The 22750-nt window shown below is 42.4% G+C and overlaps 1 protein-coding gene across 1 annotated transcript; it reads right to left on the bottom strand.

Annotated features, from left to right (window-relative positions):
• Positions 1-431: 431 nt before the first annotated feature.
• GOT2 (glutamic-oxaloacetic transaminase 2) lies at positions 432-22748 on the bottom strand. The gene is made up of 10 exons (XM_007198031.2): positions 22539-22748; positions 13222-13378; positions 10887-11015; positions 8485-8544; positions 7791-7952; positions 6988-7092; positions 5720-5870; positions 5074-5239; positions 2252-2402; positions 432-1673 (listed from the first exon to the last, which is right to left on the bottom strand). Exons 1-10 carry the CDS (start codon positions 22625-22627, stop codon positions 1551-1553), a joined length of 1293 nt encoding a protein of 430 aa, XP_007198093.1. The 5' UTR covers positions 22628-22748; the 3' UTR covers positions 432-1550.
• Between the last annotated feature and the right edge of the window lie 2 nt (positions 22749-22750).

Below are 22750 nucleotides of genomic sequence, written 5' to 3'. Positions count from 1 at the left end.
GTCACTTACTTCCCTACTATGCCTCTTCTCTGAGGATGCGGGATGGTCACTGACAATCATCTCACACCCAGTTCACATCGCTTTTTTACTTTACATGCACTGTTCGTTTATATTACCTACCTGACTCCTCTAGACACCGAAGTTGCCACCTCCCCTCCCCATCTCCTCATCACTGCCTCTAGCCACAGGATCCTTTGAGGCACTCCATTTACTTGTCCACCAAGGTCCAAAGGATTGTACCCACATTTTCAGCGTTGTTGGACTGGACGTGAGGAATGACATGACAAAGATGTGGCTTTGGTTTACATTCGAAACAGCTAAAACATCTCTTGGCTTATGGTCATCTGGACACAATTCCAGATTCCAGGGATATATACCCACTCCTACCCTTTCATCCCATTAAAGAAAAAAGATAACATGGTAGATGGCAGTTGGGTCTACAGTAACTTTATTGTAACAGAGAGACCAGGCTGCAATAAGTCTACATGATTAGAGCAAATGGTGGTTATCCTTCCAAAGGGTGAAGCCTGAGCCCAGCTGGCAGCACACAAAAGTTAAAATCAAAGCCCAGAATATCCTGTTTCCCGATTCTACCCTGCATTGCCTGACTCATGATATGAAATGAGTGACTGCACAACCATACTGAAGAAAGCTATGAGGTCCAACTGGGCAGAGGCAACATCCCTACAGGAGATAACAATCATTGAAGGGGATGCTGAAATAAAGTGCAGTTACCTACTCTCTGCTATTCTTTGCCAAGAAAAGCGAGGGTATGGGATGAGCAGTAAATAATGTTCTTCATTCTTCAAATAAGTAAATCCTATGGGATGGGACTGATGGTCAATCAAGGAGTAGAACAGGATGAAAATCTAGGCTAGTTATAGATCTTTGTGCCTAAGGAAAAGAACAGCAGTGAGTAAGGAGAAAAGAGGAACATTAAAATGCCTGCAAGTACTAAAAAGGAGAGCCTTCTTTTTTTCTTAAATAAGACAGGAAATCGCATCTTTTATTTTCTTTGCTGCAGTGGTAGCAGAGTCGCTGTAAAACATGATTTCTGTCGTACGGTTTGTTGATAAGGTTGCTCAATCATGGGAGGACAAACATGAGGCTGACTGTTAATGTTAGAACTAGGTCTTTTCACAAAGCCTCTAATAGGTGCTATTTTCACGCTGGTTTTACAGAGGAACCCGCAACACCAAAAGGTGCTTCTGTTAAAGCTTCTGAAATATTGCAATGGTGTGACTGACAGGTATTTTTTGGGCTTATATCTTTCTTGTACATGTAAACTGTTGGAAAAACTGGAGAGAAAAGGATGAGTGAGAGTTTGGTTTACAGCCACAGAGTTCCCAACACCAGCCACAGGTGCCTCCGCCCTCTTTCACTGCACATTCTTTTCTGAGAAACACATTCAATTGCTGACTTTTAAAGTACTGTGGTTGAAAAAAATGATCCGCTCACCACCATCCACTCTCCCTCTTCCTCCATGTGAATCTCACAATAGCAGAGGCTGAAGACAGGAAGGTTGTCTCTGTTCCCTCTGACCAGGGGAATTACTTGGTGACCTGGTGAATGGCATGAGCAAGGTAGCCCACGTTGCCCGAGGTGACCCCTGCCACAGAGATACGGCCATCCTTTGTCATGTAGATGGAGAACTCCTTGGTCAGCCGCTCCACCTGCAGAGAGAAGAGTGTGTGGGCACTTCCTGGTCAGGGGGGTCTCCCCAGCCCTGGCATGGCACAATTAGCCAACAGTTAGAACAGGAAAATAACAGAAGGTCTGTTTTCTCACTTAAACCCTATTCCCAGAATTTGATGTGCTAGCTTAGAATGAAAGAAGAACAAAAAGCTATTTTAAAGTAGGATGTTGAATTCTGAAGTGTGACCAGGTGGAAAAAATCTTATATTCAGCCTTTGTAGAAAAATTGATCCAGAATCCAGCTATGGAACAGCTACTCTTCCTATCAATATTCAGGTTCCTGCTTGTTCTGGAATCTCTGAGAAACAGCAGTGTTTATAAAAACGATCAAAACAAGCTCTGTTCTTCAGAAGTGTGCAACCTCATAGAGGATACAGACAGGTAAACGACCAGCAAAGAATAAAAAGAAATGAAAGCTTCATATTTCTTTTACCTATGAATGAAGCTTCAAAATGACTGTTTTTAGAGTAATCCTAAATGGGTAGGTGACCTGAGGAATTTTGGTTTGCAAGGACTGATCAATTGGTCTGCTGCGGAGAAATCGGAATCCACTCACCTGTTCAGGCTTTAGGCCTGTGAAACAAAACATGCCAATCTGGTCAACGATGTGCTGCCAGTTGTGGGAGGAGCCCTCCTTCTTGAGGTTGGAGACCAGCTGAGTCCGCATGCTAATGATGCGGTCGGCCATGCCCTTTACTTCTTGTAACCTGGAAAAAACCCCCAAGATGGAGCTCAATTCTGGCCAAGCGCCGACAGATAAGCCAGTTCCCGGCATTTTTACCTCCCTTGAGTACTGCTCTAGCGTGCCTCAATTCTCCGTTTTTGACCGAGTCCTGTGTTGTCACTGGTCTCGGAAGAAAGCTATTTTACAGCATCCTGCTTTATATCAGAACACCACTTTGATCAGGCAACTAAAATAGTTGACATAATTGAGTTATTAAGAAAAATGAATGCGGAGTGCCTTTCTATTTACCAGATGGATACTGCCCAATTCATGAATTATTTAATAAAGCCAATTAGATTTTCAATTTTAAAAAAAGAAAAATGAATGACTAAATCACTCTAAAACATAGGAGGACTAAGGCTCTCCATCCTTTATTCAAGGGGCAAAAGCTGCAAATTAAACAGTAAAATATGACCTTATTCTTTAACATGGATGGAAGAAACATTCCTGCCTTCACAATTAAAGACAGTGTGCTGTGAACCTAACCTACCATGTGCCCAGCCATGTGCTAGGTGCTGAGGAGAAAGGGAGGACTGAGACCCGGCCCCTCCCTTTAAAAGCTTACCATTGTGGCTGGGAGCAAACCTGTGAACAACTGACTATGGAACAAGGCGGGGTAAGTTAAGAATCGATAGAATTGTGCTGTGTTAAGAGAGCCCTGAGAAGAGAGGGTTAATTGTATCTGGGGGAGCACAGACGGCAGTCCTCTGACTGTGCATGCTCGCTGGATTCAGGACACAGTCTTCCCCTTCCTCAGAATCTACCCTTTCATTCTGTTCCTATGGAGCTATGGGAAATTCTTCTGGGCTCTCACTAACTAGATGACTGTAAATAATTTATCTCATTGTTCTTATGTGTTCACTTTTCAAACCATCTCTCCACCATGATGTCATGCAGAGGTAGAACAGAGGTTACACACTGCCAATGAAAGGCCAAATAAGAGTCTTTGTCATGTCTTATTTGACCCAGTTAAACATTCTTAGATTTGGTACATGCACATAAAGACGTGGATTTGTAGCCTCTCTTGAAAAACAAGAAGCTGGCAACACTGCACCAGCCTTGTGATTACCGGCTGGAGCCCCTAGCCCCACTAAGGATGGCACTTGATTTTAAATTTCCTGTAGTCCTATCCATCCAGCTTCATTCACTTTGAGGCCTGGTCCCTAAAGGCACTGAGTACGTGACCATGGCTAGATCCAGGGCCACCTTAGCAACCACTGCCCCCCCACCGCCCCCATGCTCCTTGTTGTCCACAGAATGAAGTTCTGACTTCTCACAATATCAAGGTGCTTCATGATCTGCTCCCACCTTCCCAGCTTTGCTGCCTTCTCCACCCTCCTCACACTCAGTGTTTCTGCTACGAAACCCACTTGGTTTGAAGCACACCCTGCATGATGCACATCACGTGCCCGTGCTGATCCTCACGCACATCTTTCCCCTTCCTTTCCTTTGGAAAAAAGTGCCTTCTCTCTTCAAGGCAGAGCTCAAATGCTGCTGTCTGCATCACTTCCTCCCTCATTCCCCACTAATCAATAGTTCTTCCTTTACTCAGCATTTATTCCATCTGTCCTGTAGCAAAGCTATACGTGTATCTCTCTCACTAGATTATAAACTCCCCAAGGGAAGAGATATCTTAGTCACCTAGCACAGTATCTCTGTCATCTCTGTACACTACAGACTTCAAATGAGTATTGAAATGCACACATTAAAAAAATAAACATCTTGATAACCATTAAGGACCATGGAAATATTTTTAAAAACCACTTAAAAATATTAAGAAAAAAAGCTTAGAATAATTCTTAGTGACAAACAAAACCAACCCTACACACACATATATAACATATTTACACATACATACGATACATGGACATACTATTCATGTTACAACTATGAATAATAACAGGCAAAGAAAAAAAATCTGGGTTATAGTGACTTGCCCAAACTTTCTGAAATGTACTCACACATTAATTTTATAACAGATCTAATTTAAAAAGTAGTTGATTTTTTGGTAAGCCTTGCATAGATCTGTTGTACTGAAAAGAAATATCCTGAACCAGACTCTATTTACTTCAATGTTCAGAGGATTAATCCAAGGTAGAAAACACAGTTGTTCCATGATGACCAGGTGAGCTACGGATGAAGTTTCTCACAGGCTTAGCTTTTCTATCCAATTAGCTGCTTAGGGATCTATGCCCTTGGTTAATCAGCTACACAGGATAAACTCTTATATAACAAATCACACCTTCCATGACTCCAAATTATATATAGCAGGGGTTGGCAAGCTTTCTCTAAAGGGCTAAATCATAAATATGTTAGGTTTTGTGAGCTGCACACTCTCTGTCACAACTACTGAACTCTGCTGTTGTGACATGAAAGCATCCATACACAATTCAACAAGAAATGGGGGCAGCCTAGATTTGACCTGCAGAACATAGAGTGCCAACCCCTAATCTAGACCAATGTTTTCTCTTACAGGGAACAACCAACTTATTTGTTTGAAAGTGCTGACAAAATGCACACTCCTCTCTCCTTCCTCCCCTTCCACATATGGAAGCTGAGTGACACTGCATGTCCCTATAAGCCAAGTATAAAGGAGCTCTGAAGGATCAGTGGTGGGAAGGGCAGATAGCTGGGGAATGGCAAAGCGCCTTTACCATTGTTTCCGCAAATCCGGGCTGGTCAGAATGGTGGAGGCAATCCGGGCCCCATTGAGAGGAGGGTTGGAATACATGGGACGGATCAGGATCTTCAACTGTGATTCTACCCTCTTGGCTTCATCAGCATCTTTGCAGACCACAGTGAAGGCTCCCACGCGCTCACCTGAAAAGACAAAATGGATCTTGTCTTCTGGTTCTCCTATCTAAAATACTAAAGGCAGTCATGATTCCATTTGCTATGTGTTATCTGTTTCCATCAGAAGCACAAAATAACGCTTTGTTATAAATAAGAAGTTTTCAACAACCAGCATGGTGAATCTACAACAGAAAGTTGGAGTACTAGAGAGTGGTCACAGGTCTCTCTTCATTGTATCTATCTTCTTGGCTCACAGAGCAGTCACTTTTTGTTTAGAGAAGCCGTGATAGGTTTCTTTGCTGGAGGAATTCAGGGACACTGAATAAGATATGGCTTAGAGCAGTAAAATCCACTTTACCCGTCTTTCCTCTCTGGGTAAGAGGGACACGGACAACACACGCACACGCACAACCCGCCCCTTCCAAGACTCTACACCTTTGTGGCACCCTCTCCCACCACTTCTTCAGTCTCAACAGAACACATATCACCCTAGGTCCTTTAGCTTACCGTATAAGCCCATGTTCTTGGCATAGGACTGGCAGAGACAAACATTAATGCCCTGTTCGATGAAATGGCGCACAGCCCAAGCATCCTTGTTACCATCGCCACTGGCAAACCCTTGGTAGGCCATGTCAAAGAATGCAAAAAGATTGTTTTTCTGGAAAGGAAAGAAAAGACGACCAAAGCTTTAGGCAGTTCTTCTCAAGATGCCCCAGATGGTTACCTGTGCTTATTGGGGCCATGCCTGCTTCACTCAGACAAAGTCATCAGTTTTCTCCCCAGGTGGCAGTTTGGAGATGTTTAATTTTCCTAGAGTTAAGATATCAATATATATATTTTTTTATTCAATACTTTGGTGGATATGGGCCTTCAAGAAGACATTAAGAAAAGATAATCTTAATCCAACCTGGACAGAATGCTGTCTGGTCAAACAGGAAGCATGGCATGTGTGATCTTAGTTCCCTGACCAGGGATCGAACCCACACCCCCTGCATAGGAAGCATGGAGTCTTAGCCACTGGACCACCAGGGAAGTCCAAACAGGAAGCTCTTCTAAGGCCCACAGTGGTCTGGGTAATTATTTTGGTCCAGCCAACACAGGACGAGCCTCAGCCTTTCCTGGGGCTAATAAGACTCTGGCAGGCCATCTTATTCCCAGGGCTCAGGGGACAGCCTCATTATAACCATCTCATTTTGAAAGTGCTCTCTGAATGCTGTTTCTCTGTCCCACTCTGTTCACAGCTTAGGTTTGACAGAATGTAAAGAAAGGGAAACCGAAAGGAATGAGAATGGCGACACAGGCCAACAGGAATATCTTCCTCCTTGGGCATTTTGACTAGTGCCTTCTCTCACAGAAGAATAAGAATCACTGTGAATAATTAACAGCAATGCCAAGGAGAGTGGAAAAGACAGGAGGGGATGTGAAAAAGAGGATAAAAGCATGAACAAGTAGCCACTGACCAGGGCAAGTGTAGGCACCAACAGCAGATATCCTGGGGCCAGGGATACCGACTGTGCAGACTAGCCAGCGACAAGTTTTATCAGAATTCTGTACATCTTGGCTGAGGAGCAAAAATTATTTTCAAACTGCTCATGTATCATCAATTATAGAACTGCTAATTATGCAAACAAGGAGTTCTTTCCTGGCAACTACGCAATGCGTGGAAATTTCATGCAGCCTCGAGGTGAAACCTCACTGTTAAGACTTTGCCAAGTGAAGCATCCAAGGCTAGTTACTAAACACAGCGCAGTCACCGGTCAGTTCACCTGCCTCACCTTCACCACTGCAGCCATCTCCTTCCACTGTTCAGGACGAGGGTCCACTCCCGTGGGATTGTGGGCACAGGCGTGCAGGAGAATGACACTCTGTGCTGGTATTTTCTAAAGAGAACAACAACCAAGAGATTACTTTGCAGCTTTAAAGGAGATCATTTACCTGAAATGCCATAGGGTCATCATTATTTGATAATTAACGAAAATAACGTGAGGTCTTGGAATTAGCTCATCCTGGTTTTTTTTTTTTTTTTTTTTTTTTTTTGGCCGCTCCGTGCGGCATGCAGGATCTTAGTTCCCCGACCAGGGATTGAACCCGTGTCCCCTGCAGTGGAAGCACAGAGTCTCAACCACTGGACCACCAGGGAAGTCCCTCATCCCAGTGTTTTTTTTTTTTTTTTTTTTTAGCTACTTTATTTATTTATTTATTTATTTTTGGCTGTGTTGGGTCTTCGGTTCGTGCGAGGGCTTTCTCTGGTTACGGCAAGTGGGGGCCACTCTTCATCGCGGTGCGCGGGCCTTTCACTATCGCGGCCCCTCCCGTTGCGGGGCACAGGCTCCAGACGCGCAGGCTCAGTAGTTGTGGCTCACGGGCCCAGCTGCTCCGTGGCATGTGGGATCTTCCCAGACCAGGGCTCGAACCCGTGTCCCCTGCATTAGCAGGCAGATTCTCAACCACTGCGCCACCAGGGAAGCCCCCCCAGTGTTTTAAGTTGGATATTGAGACCTAAGTGGGAGACATCAAATCTCCACAGGGAGGTTTATTCCTTGTTCCTTCCCCCTCCTGCCCTGAAAGCCACACTTACTGAAATGTCCTCAATAGCGCCTGTGAAGTCAAAGCCACACGTCTTGGGGTCATAGTATCGATAACTATGTAGCTGCATGCCAGCGTCCCTGAAGATGGGCGTATGATTTCCCCAGGATGGTTTGGGCAGAAAGACATCTCGGCTGAACTTAAAAAATCTTTGCTAAAAGATAGAATGAAAGGGAATGGAAAAATGAAGAAAGGAGAGGCAAAAACAACAACAAAAAAGTTGATATATTTAACTGAGAAGACATTTTTCTCTACTGAAAGTCAGCTTCTCTCTACAATTGAGAGACAGTGATGACTCAGCAGCGAGACTGCCTGGGTTGGAATCAGGCTGCAACAATTATACTAGCTATGTAGCCAAGGACCTGTCTGGGCCTCACTTTCTTCCTCTGTAAAATGGCATTAACTAAATCTCCCTCAGAAAGATTAAACAAGTTAAGATATAAAAGCTCCTAGTTACAGTAGGTGCTCAATAAATTGTACTTATAATTATCTCTTCCTTATAATTTCTCCTAAGTATTTCCATTCCCCCCTCTCCTCCCAACTCCATTTATTAGAGAACCGGAAATCTTCCAGCTTTGTGGAAAGAGGAAATCTACTTCTGGGTCAGAAGTCAAACACATATGCAATAGGGAACCCCATCATCCCCAGCTTACAGACCGTCTTACTGAAGGAGTTTCCAGACTCACCAGAAAATTGGCTCCAATCCTTAAGGCCCCGGTTCCAGAAATGGTCTGCACGGTGATATACTGAAGGAGAGACAGCCCTGGTCAGTGAGGTGCAGCACTCTCTCTACGGGCCCACGACTTAACAACCTCCAGCTCAAGCCCACAGGGAGGCACCATATGGTCAGTACCCTTCTTTCTTCAGAAGATGAAGACACCCTTCCAAATGAATATTTAGAAACGAGAGAACAGTACTACTGTTTCATTCCATTTTCTAAGAGAGAGCAACTCTCCTTACAGGTTCTCAAAAGACCTGGCTCTTCAGTTTCTAACACCTGTGCTGATGTGGAAGCTAATTCCTATGGCCTGCCCTGAAAGTTGTTAGTATCATACTGTGTTATATGAGAAACTTTCAGGACACAGGCCCCCACCAGATATGAAAAAGGACTGATTTATATAGAGAAAAAAAGACACGATGAACAGTCACTACATTAAAATATTATTCTAGACTTATATGAAATTGAATGACTCTCTGAACATCAAAAAGCAAGTCATCTTAAAAAGTCAACAAGTATATTAGAATAACATTATTACATGAGTAATATTCTATGAGTTTTCATAATCTGAAAATACTTTTTGGGTAACAGGGAGATGGCCTGAGGTAAATCTTCAAATTGGTCAACTTTAGGGGATGAGTAAGAAACTACAGTAGGGTTTTTTGTTGTTGTTTTTTTTAGGCACCATAGAAGTACAAGGCTCTACAAAACATAAATCTACTTTCTGGACTGGGAGGCAGTGGATTAAATGGGGGGAACCCTACTAACAAACTCTTTAGTAAACAAAGTTTGCCTGTGCAAACTTTGGCATGTTAGAAATAAAAACCTAACTGTAAATCTGGTAATAAGAATCAGAAAGGCATAGCAATTTATAAAAGAGAAGCTGATGTGATTTTAAGATAGGCCAGTCTTACACTTAGGTTACAATTCGCTAGATAATACACAGACTAAGCAAAAATTACAGAAAAATATAGATGTTTTGAGAGGTTAACAGGTGGTTGATTATATGGATAGCAATCAAACCATATTTTGTCCATGACTTAGGATCATTACTACATTACCCTGGGGTCGAGGTTGTATGCTTTTTTCCCACTTAATGAACTAATGTTCTTAGACTAGTATTGTGAATAAACTATTCATTCTGGCCTTGGGAATGGGAAGGGGAGATGTGTTAGCTTAGCTTTGCTTTGTGTGTTTTCCCCCAGACTTACCCAGAAAAATAAATATTTAAACACACAAATGTATCTATTAAAAAAAACACATTTGTGGGACTTCCCTGGTGGTGCAGTGGTTAAGAACCCGCCTGCCAATGCAGGGGGCACGGGTCTGAGCCCTGGTCCCGAAGGATCCCACATGCCGCAGAGCAACTCAGCCCGTGTGCCACAACTACTGAGACTGCGCTCTGAGAAGCCCACGCACCGCAATGAAGAGTAGCACCTGTTCTCCACAACTACAGAAAGCCCACATGCAGCAATGAAGACCCAACACAGCCAATAAATAAATCAATAAATAATTTTAAAAAAATAAAAAAATAAAAACACTTGGAGTTAAAAAAAAAAACACATTTGTTTCAAAAGCAAGGAAACTATAATGCACATGAGACCACATGTCAGGCTGGCTGGCTGCATCCCACCTGCATGATGTGAGTCTTCTACTACAAGTGCTGGGCCTGTGTTTACTCTGTGGGTGCATATGAGAATCTCTTTGTAAAAACCTTATGTTCAGTGACTTTTAGGGGCCTCTTTCTTCCACAGTAAGAGGGCCCCCAGGGAGCTGGAGGGAGGAGACACCTAGGAACCACTTGTGCTTCACCTCTTGGCTGCAGTGATGCTCTCTGCCCTCTGAGAGGAGGGGGACAGCACGGAGGGAGCACGATCTGCTCTTTCAACATCCAAGCTGGCTGTGAAGGGGCGGCAGAGGAGTGCCAGACTTGTCCTGGCCCCGACAGTCACCCTGTGGCTTGTTTTCTGCCTGTTTCCTCTACCTAAGCTGGCAGCTTGGGACATGAGGGTGGGGGCTAATTATAGGCCTTAAAACTTGGCATAGTTTGGCATTCCTCAAAGCCATTCAGTGTAAAATGAACATAAGCACACACAGAGACTAACAGCAAAAACTGTCAAATCTTAAGTCAAATCACTACAACATTTTTAGGATTACACTACATTTTTGGAATTGGTATTATATGAAATCTTTTATTGAATTAGTGGCAATTTACTACCGAAAGAAGAGATATTAGTCATCGTGTGGCCACCTCAAAACAATCATCACACACAAAGTGGTGTATCTTTTCTTATTTAAATTATTTCATATTTGTTTAAACTGTTAAATTTAAAAAGAGACCCGTATGATGCCAGAGTCTGTTCTCCTTACCCGGCCACTTTTCAACACTTCGTTGTTCTCACCCAGGGCTAGTTCTGCAGATGCCTTACAAAATTCAGCCAGTCCCCCAATGGGCAGGTATTCTTTGTCCAAACTTCTTGCAGCAATCTGGGCCTCTGCCTAGACAAGAGAAAATGCATCCATTTAGTTTCTTCTCCTTACCTGGAATTACCATGAATAATATCTAATGTTTTATAAGTTAAATTTTGGAAGTAAAGCCTTTTAAAATAATTTGGAGATATTGTTCAAGAAGAAGGGTAAGTACAATATATTTTATATTACAGAACAGAAATATTAAATTTTTATCATATTTTACTTTTATAAGTTAGGTTTTTTGGTTTTTTTTAATTTATTTATTTTATTTATTTATTTTTGGCTGCATTGGGTCTTTGTTGCTGTGCGCGGGCTTTCTCTAGTTGCAGAGAGCAGGGAGTGCAGGCTCAGTAGTTGTGGCACACGGGCTCAGTAGTTGTGGCTCACGGGCTCTAGAGCACAGGCTCAGTAGTTGTGGCACACGGGCTTAGTCGTTCCACGGCATGTGGGATCTTCCCGGACCAGGGCTCGAACCCGTGTCCCCTGCACTGGCAGGCGGATTCTTAACCACTGCACCACCAGGGAAGCCCATTAAGTTAGGTTTTATGTGAATGGGTAGGTATATGGTGTCTCTTGGTTTAATAAAAAAATGGCATTCTTGGGATGCACAAGAACAAGGTTTAAGAGCAACACTTAAAATAGATATAAGATGATAAAATCAAAACAAATACATAAAGAAGAAGTATTTCAAGGTATATATCAGTCTAAGAACTTCAAAAGGTTCATAGTAATAGTCACATATCTTCATGCTTTGGAGTCAGAGGCCTGGCTGTCCCTTACTAGCTGTGTGACCCTGGGTGATTTGTTAACCTCCCTGAACCTCTGTTTGCTCACCTGTTGAATGAAGGAACAGCTGTTTCTACACCTCATATGACTGAGGTGAAGAGTTAAGAGGTAATGTACAAAAGTGTGTGGTGGTGTTTCAGCTTGCATCAATAGCTAACACATGCTGAATACTTTAAACTGATTTACTGAGAACAGAAGCAATCCCTGCATGACGTGAGACCCAGCAGCCAGCAGTTTTTTGTGAGTCTTCTCATCACAACCATTTCTTGAGTCCTTTTTTTCTACTCAGGGAATTAGAGAGAGGACACCTAATCCACACTCCCATACACTCAGAAATTTCTTCTTTCAGTGGTTCATTCAGCCCATGCTCTGTTACTGCAGTGGCTCACGAAGGCCTGAGCCAGCCTACTGCAGCTCAGATGATCACAGGGTTCTTTACTCCCACCCCAAAGTATGCTTCTGTAACTTCCACTAAGGATGCCTAGTTCTGCTGTATGTAGGAACAACACGTCACTACCCCATGTTTGGAAGTGACAAAGCAGCACATATTTCATCAGAGGAGGTGCAGATGGAAAGGAAACACATACTTTCTTTTAAAAAATTGTTCTGGGACTTCCCTGGTGGCGCAGTGGTTAAGAATCCGCCTGCCAGTGCAGGGGACATGGATTCGAGCCCTGGTCCAGGAAGATCCCACATGCTGCGGGATATGCAACTAAGCCCTTGCGCCACAACTACTGAGCCTGTGCTCTAGAGCCCACGAGCCACAACTGCTGAGCCCATGCACCCTAGAGCCCGAGCTCCGCAACAAGAGAAGCCACCGCAATGAGAAGCTCATGCACTTCAACGAAGAGTAGCCCCCGCTCGCTGCAACTAGAGAAAAGCCCACGCGCAAAGAAATGAAGACCCAACGCAGCCAAAACACAACAAAACAAAACAAAAAACTGTTCTAAGGAAATTAGTTACATTATTTAGAGTTGTGATAACCAATAGAAAGACTACTAATAAAAATACGACAAAATAAAGAAAATTATTCTATAGCTCAATAGGAAGAAAGGACAGAACACGCCTGGGTAGGAGGGTTTTATTAAGGCAATCAAAATGAGAGAAATGGAAAATAACAATGGTAACCCTCATCCACAAAGGGCTATTCCTATCACCAAGAGACAATGTTTAAATGCTTGGTCCTTTTGTGCATCCTCAGGATTAAACATGACACTCTGCCTGTTTTACAGATAATCATATAAGTTCAATCTTGGAAAAGACCATATAGTTCCAACCTCTCACTTCTATAGCCAAGGAGACTACAGCCCAGACACCTTATGTGATTCAAGCAGTATCAGAACTAGAACCCAGGTCTCCTGACTCCCTGTCCAGGAGTCTTTCTGTCTCTCTTCAAGAGTGCCCTTCAGTTATTCATCCCCATCAAACAGATGTCTGGCAAGCTTACCTTCCGGACACTGGGGAGCACGTAAGGCTTTCCGTTATCATCCCGGTAGGCACCAACTCCCAGATTCATCTTTTTGCTGTTGGTGTCTCTCTTATAGGCTTCTGTGACTCCCAGGATGGGATCTGGGGGCCCCATCTCCACATGAGCCCACCAGGAGCTGAAATGGGAAATATAAGACATCAGTCACAGTAACTAGATTTCCCTGGCCAAAGACGTCTGGGATCTGCCAAAAATCCATTTCAACAAATGTTTGCATGTCTACCATGCACATGATATAGCAATAGACACCAATAATCCAACACTGCATAAGACTTCAAAGCACCTTGCAGAAGAGTGGAGGCCAATAATATTAATACAAATGCTGTGAGAAGCAAAAGGTGGGGGCACCTGAATCATCCTGGGAGGACAGGGTGCGTGTATACACTTTCAAAGCAGTCCAAACCTGACCTGGATTCCCAGGCAAAGGCTATTTCAAGTAATTTGGCAGTGAGAAGCTGTGAGTGGTAAAAGATGAGACTAGAGAAGTAAGCAAGGACCAATGTAAGGGTGCTCTGTGACACCCAACCAAAGGGATTGCGTTTTATCCTGTTCCCCAACTTGTTAAGGGCATCATTTGGAAAGCTTATTAAAATACAGGTTCCTGGGCTCTACTTTGGATGTAGTGAAAATATACAGAATCATTTAAGGTTTTTTTTGAAGGGGGGATGGTGACCAGGTAAGAACAAGTGACATGAGGAGACTTGCATTTTTAGAGCTCATCTGGTCACAAGGTGGGGTACTGAATGCAGAGAGGGAAGGATCACTGAAAAATCTGGTCCAGCACCCAGCGAGAGAAAGATGAGGGCTTGAACAAGGATGGGGGCAGTAGAGGTGGAGAGGATGACAGAGAATTGCCAGGTATTTAGAACTGGTTGTAACATCTTAACTGATTTCCTCATTACTTATTGAGTTAAAATGCTTAACAATATTCATTATTTTATATTTGTATGAGTCATGATTTTACATTAAAAAAATATCCTTTAAACGAAATCTTGCCATTTGCAGCAATATGGATAGACTTGGAGGGCGTTATGCTAAGTGAAATTAAGTCAGAGAGAGAAAGACAAATATTGTATAATGTTACTTATATGTGGAATCTAAAAAATACAACAAGCTAGTGAATAAAGAAGCAGACCCACAGGTACGGGAAACAAACCAGTGGTTACCAGTGGTGATGGGGGAGGGGTGATATAGGGGTGGGGAGCGGCGGGTACAAACTATTGGGTGTGAGATAGGCTCAAGCATGTATCGCACAACACAGGGAATACAGCCAATATTTTGTAATAACTGTAAATGGAAAGTAACCTTTAAAAAAATGTATAAAAAATAGGGACTTCCCCAGTGGTCCAGTGGCTACGACTCCGCACCCCCAACGCAGGGGGCCTGAGTTTGATCCCTGGTTAGGGAACTAGATCCCACATGCTGCAACTAAAGAGTTCGCATGCCACAACTAAAGATCCTGTGTGCAGCAATGAGCATGCAGCAACAAAGATCCCGTGTGCCACAACTAAGACCCGGCACAGACAAATTAAAAAAATAAATATTTAAAAAATGTATAAAAAATGAGAATTAAAAAATAACTTATCCTTTAACAGTGTTAGGGGTCATCCACCAATGCCCAGTAGATTTACCTGGCAGAGCCAGGTGAACTGTGTTGCAGGGGGTGTGCACTCCCTGAGTGAATCCCAAGAGGAAATATCACTGTAAATAACTGTTTCTCTAGCTTGTTCCCACTCCCTACTAATTTGGGGGTTCTGGTTCCTCTATGGCCAGTAAGCTAGTCCCTGTCGGCAACACTGACTGTGAATTTGGTTTTGTGCTGTGACCAGTGATCTCTGTAAACGGATAGCAGAGATCTATTCTCCATTGGGAGAGATGACAGACAATCTGGTTGGTTGTTGTTTTTTGCATGTTTTTTTATCAGACCTGAGATTGTGTGTCTTTACTCTTTACCAGTGGCTGAAGTTGTAGGTCTTAAGAGCTATAAGCTCTCCATGTGTAATTCAGACAGGTTTTTTTGGGGGGGTTTTATCTCTGAGTGTCTGAATGAGAAATGTTTTCCATCTCAGGAGAGTACTGATAAATTAGATTATAAAAAAACTCAAGTCAAGGTGCTCTGTTCTGATTGTGTTATAGAAACTGAATTTCTAGTGCTTAAAATGTGCTAGTATTAAATTTTTTTTTCTCTTAAAGCAGCTAACTCAGAAACGTTTTAAAAATTCAAGTTCAGGGACTTCCCTGGTGGTCCAGTGGTTAGGACTCTGCACTTCCACCGCAGGGGGCCTGGGTTCGATCCCTGGTCGGGGAACTATCCCACATGCATTGCAGTGAAGCCAAAAACACACAAACAAAATTCAAGTTCATATAAGGTAAATCTCTGATAAATGAGACTAGTTTAATTTTGATTTTAAAAACAGCTATGTCTTTTATTTATTCATGTTAAGTATAATACAAGCATACATTTTACTCTATGTGGGTTTGTTTTCCCTAAACTTATACTGGTTCACTGATAAAATAAGCTAACATCACTCCTACATAACATTTAAAACTATGGAAAATATAAATTTGTGTTCAACTAATTTTTATTTTGACAAATTAATAATTTTAACAGTAGTAATATATTTTTACTTTTTACTAATAGACTTGAGTTTTTATGTCTATATTTAGAGAAAATTGAACAGATAGTACAGAGCTCCCATACACCCACCCCACAACAGTTTCCTCTTAACGTTGTATATTAGTAGGGTACATTTGTTACAATTAATGAAACAGTGTTGATATGTTATGTCTACAATTTATTCAGACTTCTTTAGTTTTTACCTAATGTTCTATATCTGTTCCAGGACACCACATTACATTTAGCTGTCATGTCTCCTTAGGCTCCTCTTGGCTGTGACCGTATCAGACATACCTTGTTTTGATGACCTTGACTGTTTGGGGGAGTACTGGTTAGGGATACTGTAGGATGCCCCTCTATTGGAATTTGTCTGATGTTTTTCTCATGATTAGACTAGGGTTATGGGAGAACAGTAATTAAATTTTGTAGCTTGAAGACAATTCCCAAGATCTTTAAATAACTTCAAATCTTTGACTTATATTACAGTGACTTTATGGATTAACCATTGGATACCGAGATAATTTCTAAGTATGATAAAATATTGACATACTGATTACTAAGCCAAATTTAAAGTTTATATACTTTTGCTTCTTATTTTTATATGCTTTAGAGAGGCTATAGCTTTGGATCATTTTAGTGAACATGTTCGTTGTTGACATTTTAAGAAGGTATAAAAGGGACCTGTGTGTGTGTGTGTGTGTGTGTGTGTGTGTGTGTGTGTGTGGCTGCAGAAGTTGTACTGTGTGTGTTTATGAGCTTTACTAATCTGCCAAAATGCTTGTGTAGGACTGACATCAACTTCCTCCCCTGTTTTATCTGTGAAATTTAAGTTACTTCAGTTAAAGTTATAATTAATGAATGGTTGAGACTATACAACAGAGACAGAGAAATACAACTGTATGTAAGTTTCTGTTTTTCAAGGAAAAAAAAGTGTTAGCTAAAGCAGTGGTTCTCAAACGTTTCAGCCTTTGTATCACTTTACGCTCTTAAAACTTACTGAGGGCCCAGAAAAGCCTTTATTTATGTGGAGCGTAACTACCAATATTTACCGTGTCAGAAATTAAACTGAGAAATCTGTTATACTATCTTAAAGTGTCAGTTTGTTGTAAATATGAAAGAGCATTTAAAGACAAACCTTGGAAAGTGAATTTTGTTTTGATTTATAATAACTGAGTCTGAAAAGAAGCTACGAAATGTGTTAACATTTTAACAAAGTTTTGCTCAATCTTCCTTGGTTTAGTGATTAATGACTTCACCTACAATATGAAAGGTTATTTTTTACCTTCTGTATAATCTGTCTAGATGGTAGAGATTCCGTGTTTTAGCAGAATACTTCTCTATGCTCTATGCTGACTCTCTTACGTCCTTGATTATTTAAGGATAGAATAAAACAAAAAATCAAAAATGGTTCTGCACATTTGTGAGATTATTACTGAACAAATTTAGTAGATTAATCTTAGTTTTGGCTAGAAATTCACAGAACAGAAGTATTTAAGGTACTATGATTGTTGTTTTTTTTCTCCCATTTTCCAACTCAAAGTTCTTTTTTTTCCTAATTGATGTTCTGCACATTTGAAAGAGCTAAGGTTCTTTACAATCATGTTATATGTTTAATATTTTTGTTGTTGTTGTTTTGATTAAATAGGTAAGCAATAATTATTTCTCAGGCACTCAAAATCCGATCGTAATCAAGGGACCAAACAACATCTAAAAACACTTTCATTTGGCCTTCCCCAAAGTGAATCCTAGATACAGAAAACACAAAAATTTCAGGCTGTCTTTCACCAAAAACTGTCTTTGTGATTGGCCCTGGAAAAGCACCATCTTTTTTTCCAATCCTCCTGGCAGCATGGAGGCATTAATACATTAAACTGAGGTTTTACCTCATGCTAAATTACTGTTCTGAGAAAAAGATTATTCTACCCTTCTTCTTCAGGGGAAATGGGCAAGAAGTTTTTTACACAGTTTCATATTTCATAAAGAAAACAAAGTCTTTATGATCTCTAAATCAATCACTGAGAAACTGCAGTGTGCTAAGAGCTGGGGATACAAAGAAGAGTGAAACACAATCCCTCACCACCAGATTAGCCCAGTGGAGTGACCAGTAGGGAGTTATAAACAATGTAGGGTGGGGGGGAGGGGGTGGAGGGATAACATACAGTGATGAAGACAGGCTCAGGGCACAGATAATTATTTATGGGGGCCCTGAGGAGAGGACCTGATAGCCTGGGAAGGGGAGGTAAGTACAGGCTTAGGAAGGCTTCCAGGAGGAGGTGATCTATGCTACAGATGAAAGGAGGAAAAAGACTTTCTAAGCAGAGGCATAAGAATAAAGGCTAAGGGTAAGAAACAGCCAGGGGATGTTGCAGTAGAAAGTAGAAGCTAGGGAAGCAAGGTTCCCAATAACTTAGGTGAAATAGCCCACATTCTTTTAGTAATAATTTATTCAGTCCCAACCAATCAAATGTTTCAGCACAGCACAGTACACTACCCATGCTGAAAGCTTGGCGAATTATTCCATTAGAATTTCTTTCCCAATGATCGTTCTCTTGTTGAACTTGTGGCCAATCAGCACTAATATACCTCTCTCCTCCACCAGGCACGCTGGATGGCTGGTTGGACATGGCAGTAGAGTTAAATTTAAGCTCTCCTGACAAGTTGAAAATTGTCTCAGTCTCAGTAGCTGTAATTGGTATGTACAGCTAATTCTCTCTTAACAAAGGGTGAATTATTCCATTTTCAGATGTCCCAGGCTTTTACTTCTTTTAATAGCTTGCCCCGTGCAATGTCAGTAGGGCAAACTGCATGGATTCAAATGCTCAACCACCTACCAGCTGTGTGAGCACAGGCGAATCAATTAACTTTTCTAAGTCTCAATTTTTCTCACCTGTAAAATGGGGGCACAACAGTACCTATCTTGCAGGGTTGTTACAAGGATGAAAGGAGCTATTAAATGTAAAACACTCAAAAACAGAGCCTGATACACAGTGCTTGATGTTAGCTGGTATCACTGTTACTAAATAATTACTAATACACTTTTATTTATAACCACCTTGCCACTAGTATGGAGACTGGTGAGGCAAGTATGTAGAAAATTCAAGGAGCATAAGTCATAACTTTATGACCAAATATGCAGGTCTTTCCTGCTTCTCAATTAGTACTATTTAGTTTTTTCCGGAGTCTTGGAGATGTTATCATTCTTCCTCCTCACTAGCGCTACTGCCAGCTCAAAATCCTTCTCATTCTTTTTCAGTGTTCTAGGCTGCCTGGTTGTCCCAGTATCTAAGCAATAGTGAGAAACAGATACTACCTCGAAGCAACTTCTGAACTGGGCCTGACGAAAGCTTTCGTTATGTCCTACCCATGATTCAGACCCTGAAAACATGTAGCCACCTGCCCACCTATATCACTGTCACTAACTGATGAGTGCAAGGAACACCTTGAATGCCCAGTGACATACAGAGAACTTTTAATAAGCAATTTTCATTTTAAAAAAGATGGTTCTGTTTCCAGGGCCTTCCATCAACAATGACAGAGCCGCTGCTCCTAAACCACAAGGAGAAGGCACCATTCTTATTAAGGGGTGTGAAAAGCACTTATTTGTCAAGTTCTTTAAAAAGTTTATCTAGTAGAGAAATTCTCTCAGAAATCATAGCCTTGAGTCTTCTGGCAGAGAACTGATTGAGAGTGGTATCTTTTAAGAAGAATTCTAAAAAAATTTCAAAACACTAAATCTTAAACCATCTAAATAGAGGAGCAGGAATACTTAATTTGATTAGTCAGTCCTATATCAGTAATGATGTTCAGTCCTCTATGCCCTTTTTTATTCCATTCCTTCTAAGGGTAAAGATCACACCCACACTGTAAGAACTCTAATGGTTTTAAGGGATAGTATTAGAGGAAACCAAGAGTGTTCCAGGGACAAAATTGATACTGATAACTTGTGGCCTACAAAGCATTCCTATCTATGTACTTTGGACAAAAGCACAAAGCTTCAGCCATTGAGCAATATTGACCAGCCAACCGAAAGATGTTAGGTACAAAGTATTCAGATAAGCATTTCCAACTCAAATACCTTGCAATTTTTCTGGGAGTCTACCCAGTGCTTTATAGTTTTTAAAATGTTTTCCCTCACCTTCTTATTTTAAAATAAGAAGAGAAGTTAATTAACTTGCTCATGATCATAGAGCTAAAAAACGGCGAAGACAATACTACAATTATAATCTTCTTACTGGTTATTGTGCCACTACTGCACACTGCCTTTCTAAAGGGTCTCATGATACTCCTTCAGTTATTTAACTATAAATTAAATAATCAGAATTAAATAATTAAGAATAGGTATCTATAATAAAAATACATTAGCATATTTTCGTTTCTTCACTGACCTGTGACTATGTCTGATTTCATGTCACTATGCTTTTACAGCACAGGTCAGGAAGAAAAGGTTAAAGGTTAGTTCCTTCTGTATAAAAAATGCAGCTATAGGAACACTTGAAGTTAGAGAGTTCCATTTAAATGACCTAAGTATGAAAATTAAGTATGTCATAGGATAAATCCTCAGTCCTTCAGAATACCAACTGCCAAGGTTTCATTGTATTAGAATGAGCTGTTTTAAAAAAAATAAAAACAATAAAAAACTTCAATTAGTTGTTTAAATGTTTTACAATTTTACCATTTGGCTTCAGGTAAAGATCACATCTACCTTGGCAGGAGTGGAGATTCTTAACTTCCTTGTTGTCTGAACAGTTAACAGTCATAGTTAGATACGGCATCTGGTTCTACCACCGAATCATGCATCATTGTTAAACCTGAACAGTACCTCCTCAACGGTAGGTGCTCAAATATTTTAAGACTTTTTTGGTACACATTTTGAGCCACTCTGGTTCCCCTACGTTTAGACTTTGAACTAAGATACAATGCTAAAATGTCATTTTTGTTTCCATTGCATTAATTTAAAAATCAAGGTTTAAAATTAAAATATTCAATTTGAAAGACATGCCAGCCAATGTTCTAAGTCCTGAAATACTATAACAGTGAACAAGTAGATACAGTCTCTGCTCTCATGGAATTCACATTCTAATGTGGAAAAGACACAAAAGAAAAACAAGTTAGGCTGTCAACGTGAAAGAGAGACTAAAAGGTAACACCCATAGGGATTTCACCAAGCACCTTGTAAGCAGAGCTGTAGGCCACTCAACCAAATCCATAAAATAAGAGATTATTTTAAGATTACTACAATGGTGAAGCAGACTTTCACTTGCCCATAATTTTAGGCACTATTTTCTGTTCTCCAAATCTGCTGCATAAATGATAACCCCTCCCTAATTCTGGTCCAGGCAGGCTGCCTTAAAGAGCACACCTTGACAGTGGGCCAAGAAGGAACCAAATTAGTTAAAGAAGAAAGAGTGAAAGCCTGGACAAAACTGTACTGCCAAGAGTGTGGGGGCTTTGGTAAGGACAAACGTTCTGCCGGCTTAAAGACACCGTGTGTACATTCAAACGAAAGGCCAAGGCAGGTATGAGAGGTCAAGGCTTTGCTCTTTGGAGTTAAGATCTGATTGGGGTGGTTTGGAGACTCGGTTCCTGATTAGGTAGTCATTAAGGGCACTCTCCCAAATCGGCTTCTTGAGTGAATTAAATAGCCTGGCTTGGTTCTCTCCACTAGGAAGGGATTACTAACTCGTTTAATGCTCTTTAACCTTTTCTCTGCAACACATCACACAGTTTGAAATTACACATTTGGAATTTTTTGAGTGACACCGGTCCCTCCCTCAGGCTTGTCCACCGCTGCATCTAGCATGAGCATCTGGTCCAGTGCCTGGCTCTGTGTAACTGCGATGAGGAAATATTCACTAAACCAAGAGCAGAGCAAGAGGGAGGGGAAGAAAGGCTACTTCCCTACAGCCAGACCTAAGGGATAAAACGGGGGGAAAAAGTCACTACACCCCAACTCTTACATCCAAGGGCCAAAGGGCCAGGGGGAGGGGATCACCGGTGACTCAGTGGGCGACACAGGCGGGAGAATGCCGCGCGCCAAGGTCACAGAATGCAGGGAAGAACGCCGAGCCCGAAAGCCAGGGCCCTGAGAACCTTCCTCCCTTGAGCTTTCTTCCCCTGGCACACAAACGGGAGCCAGCCGCCGCCCCTCCAGCCCTGCCGCGGCCCAGGGAGACCCCAACAGGTGAGCCCTGCCACCCCACAGAGCAGCGGGTCAAGGGCTCACGCCCCCCCCGCCCCGCCCGGCGCAGCCAACCGGGCCGAGGCATTCCCGGCGCCGCAGCCAATCCGCGCGAGGCCGGCTCGGCGCCACAGCCCGGGGGCTCTCCCCTTGCCCCCACCCGCACTGCGTCGAATCTGCTTGTCGTGACCTCTCCACCTTGAATGGGAGTCCGGGTGCCGTACAGGGCCACACTTCCTAACCCAGGGGAACGCGTTGGCAGGCTCTCCGACAGTCCTAGGGGCGTGGGAGGGGTGGGAGGTAGGACCCGAAGGGTTATTGTGAGGCGCGGACGCTCAATCCTCAGCCCCCTGTGAAGCCGAGGGGGTAGCAGAGAAAGTTAGTGTGTGAGGGTGCACGCGTGTGCTTTGAAGGCGGGTTAGATGTTCTGAGGCGCCGGCAGCTCGCAGGCCCGTCGCCCTGGCTCCTTTTTCTCCTGCTTACCTGGCTCTGGCAGAAGCCGCGGCAGCGAGGCCTGGGTGGAAGGCGGCGGCGACTCCGGACAGGACGCGGCCGGAGTGTAGCAGGGCCATGGTGGGCGGCAAGAGGGCAGTGGGTAGCTGGAGGACGGAGCGGAGATGCCAGCGGGCACGGACACGGAGGCGCGAGGTCCTGCTGAAGGTAAGGACAGCGACTTCCCCGGGCGAGGCTAGAGC

The sequence above is a fragment of the Balaenoptera acutorostrata genome, chromosome 19 (assembly GCF_949987535.1).
Source record: "Balaenoptera acutorostrata chromosome 19, mBalAcu1.1, whole genome shotgun sequence".
Classification (NCBI taxonomy): domain Eukaryota; kingdom Metazoa; phylum Chordata; class Mammalia; order Artiodactyla; family Balaenopteridae; genus Balaenoptera; species Balaenoptera acutorostrata.
Note: the sequence above shows the minus strand (reverse complement) of the source record. Positions and strands in the feature narration are given on the sequence as shown.

Coding starts and splice junctions, on each gene's coding strand:
- GOT2 (XM_007198031.2), bottom strand. CDS start 22,627: ATGGCCCTGCTACACTCCGGCCGCGTCCTGTCCGGAGTCGCCGCCGCC. Junction 5,240..5,719: donor CAAGAACATGGGCTTATACG/GTAAGCTAAAGG, acceptor TTGTCTTTTCAG/GTGAGCGCGTGGGAGCCTTC. Junction 1,674..2,251: donor CAGGCCTAAAGCCTGAACAG/GTGAGTGGATTC, acceptor TTCTCTCTGCAG/GTGGAGCGGCTGACCAAGGA.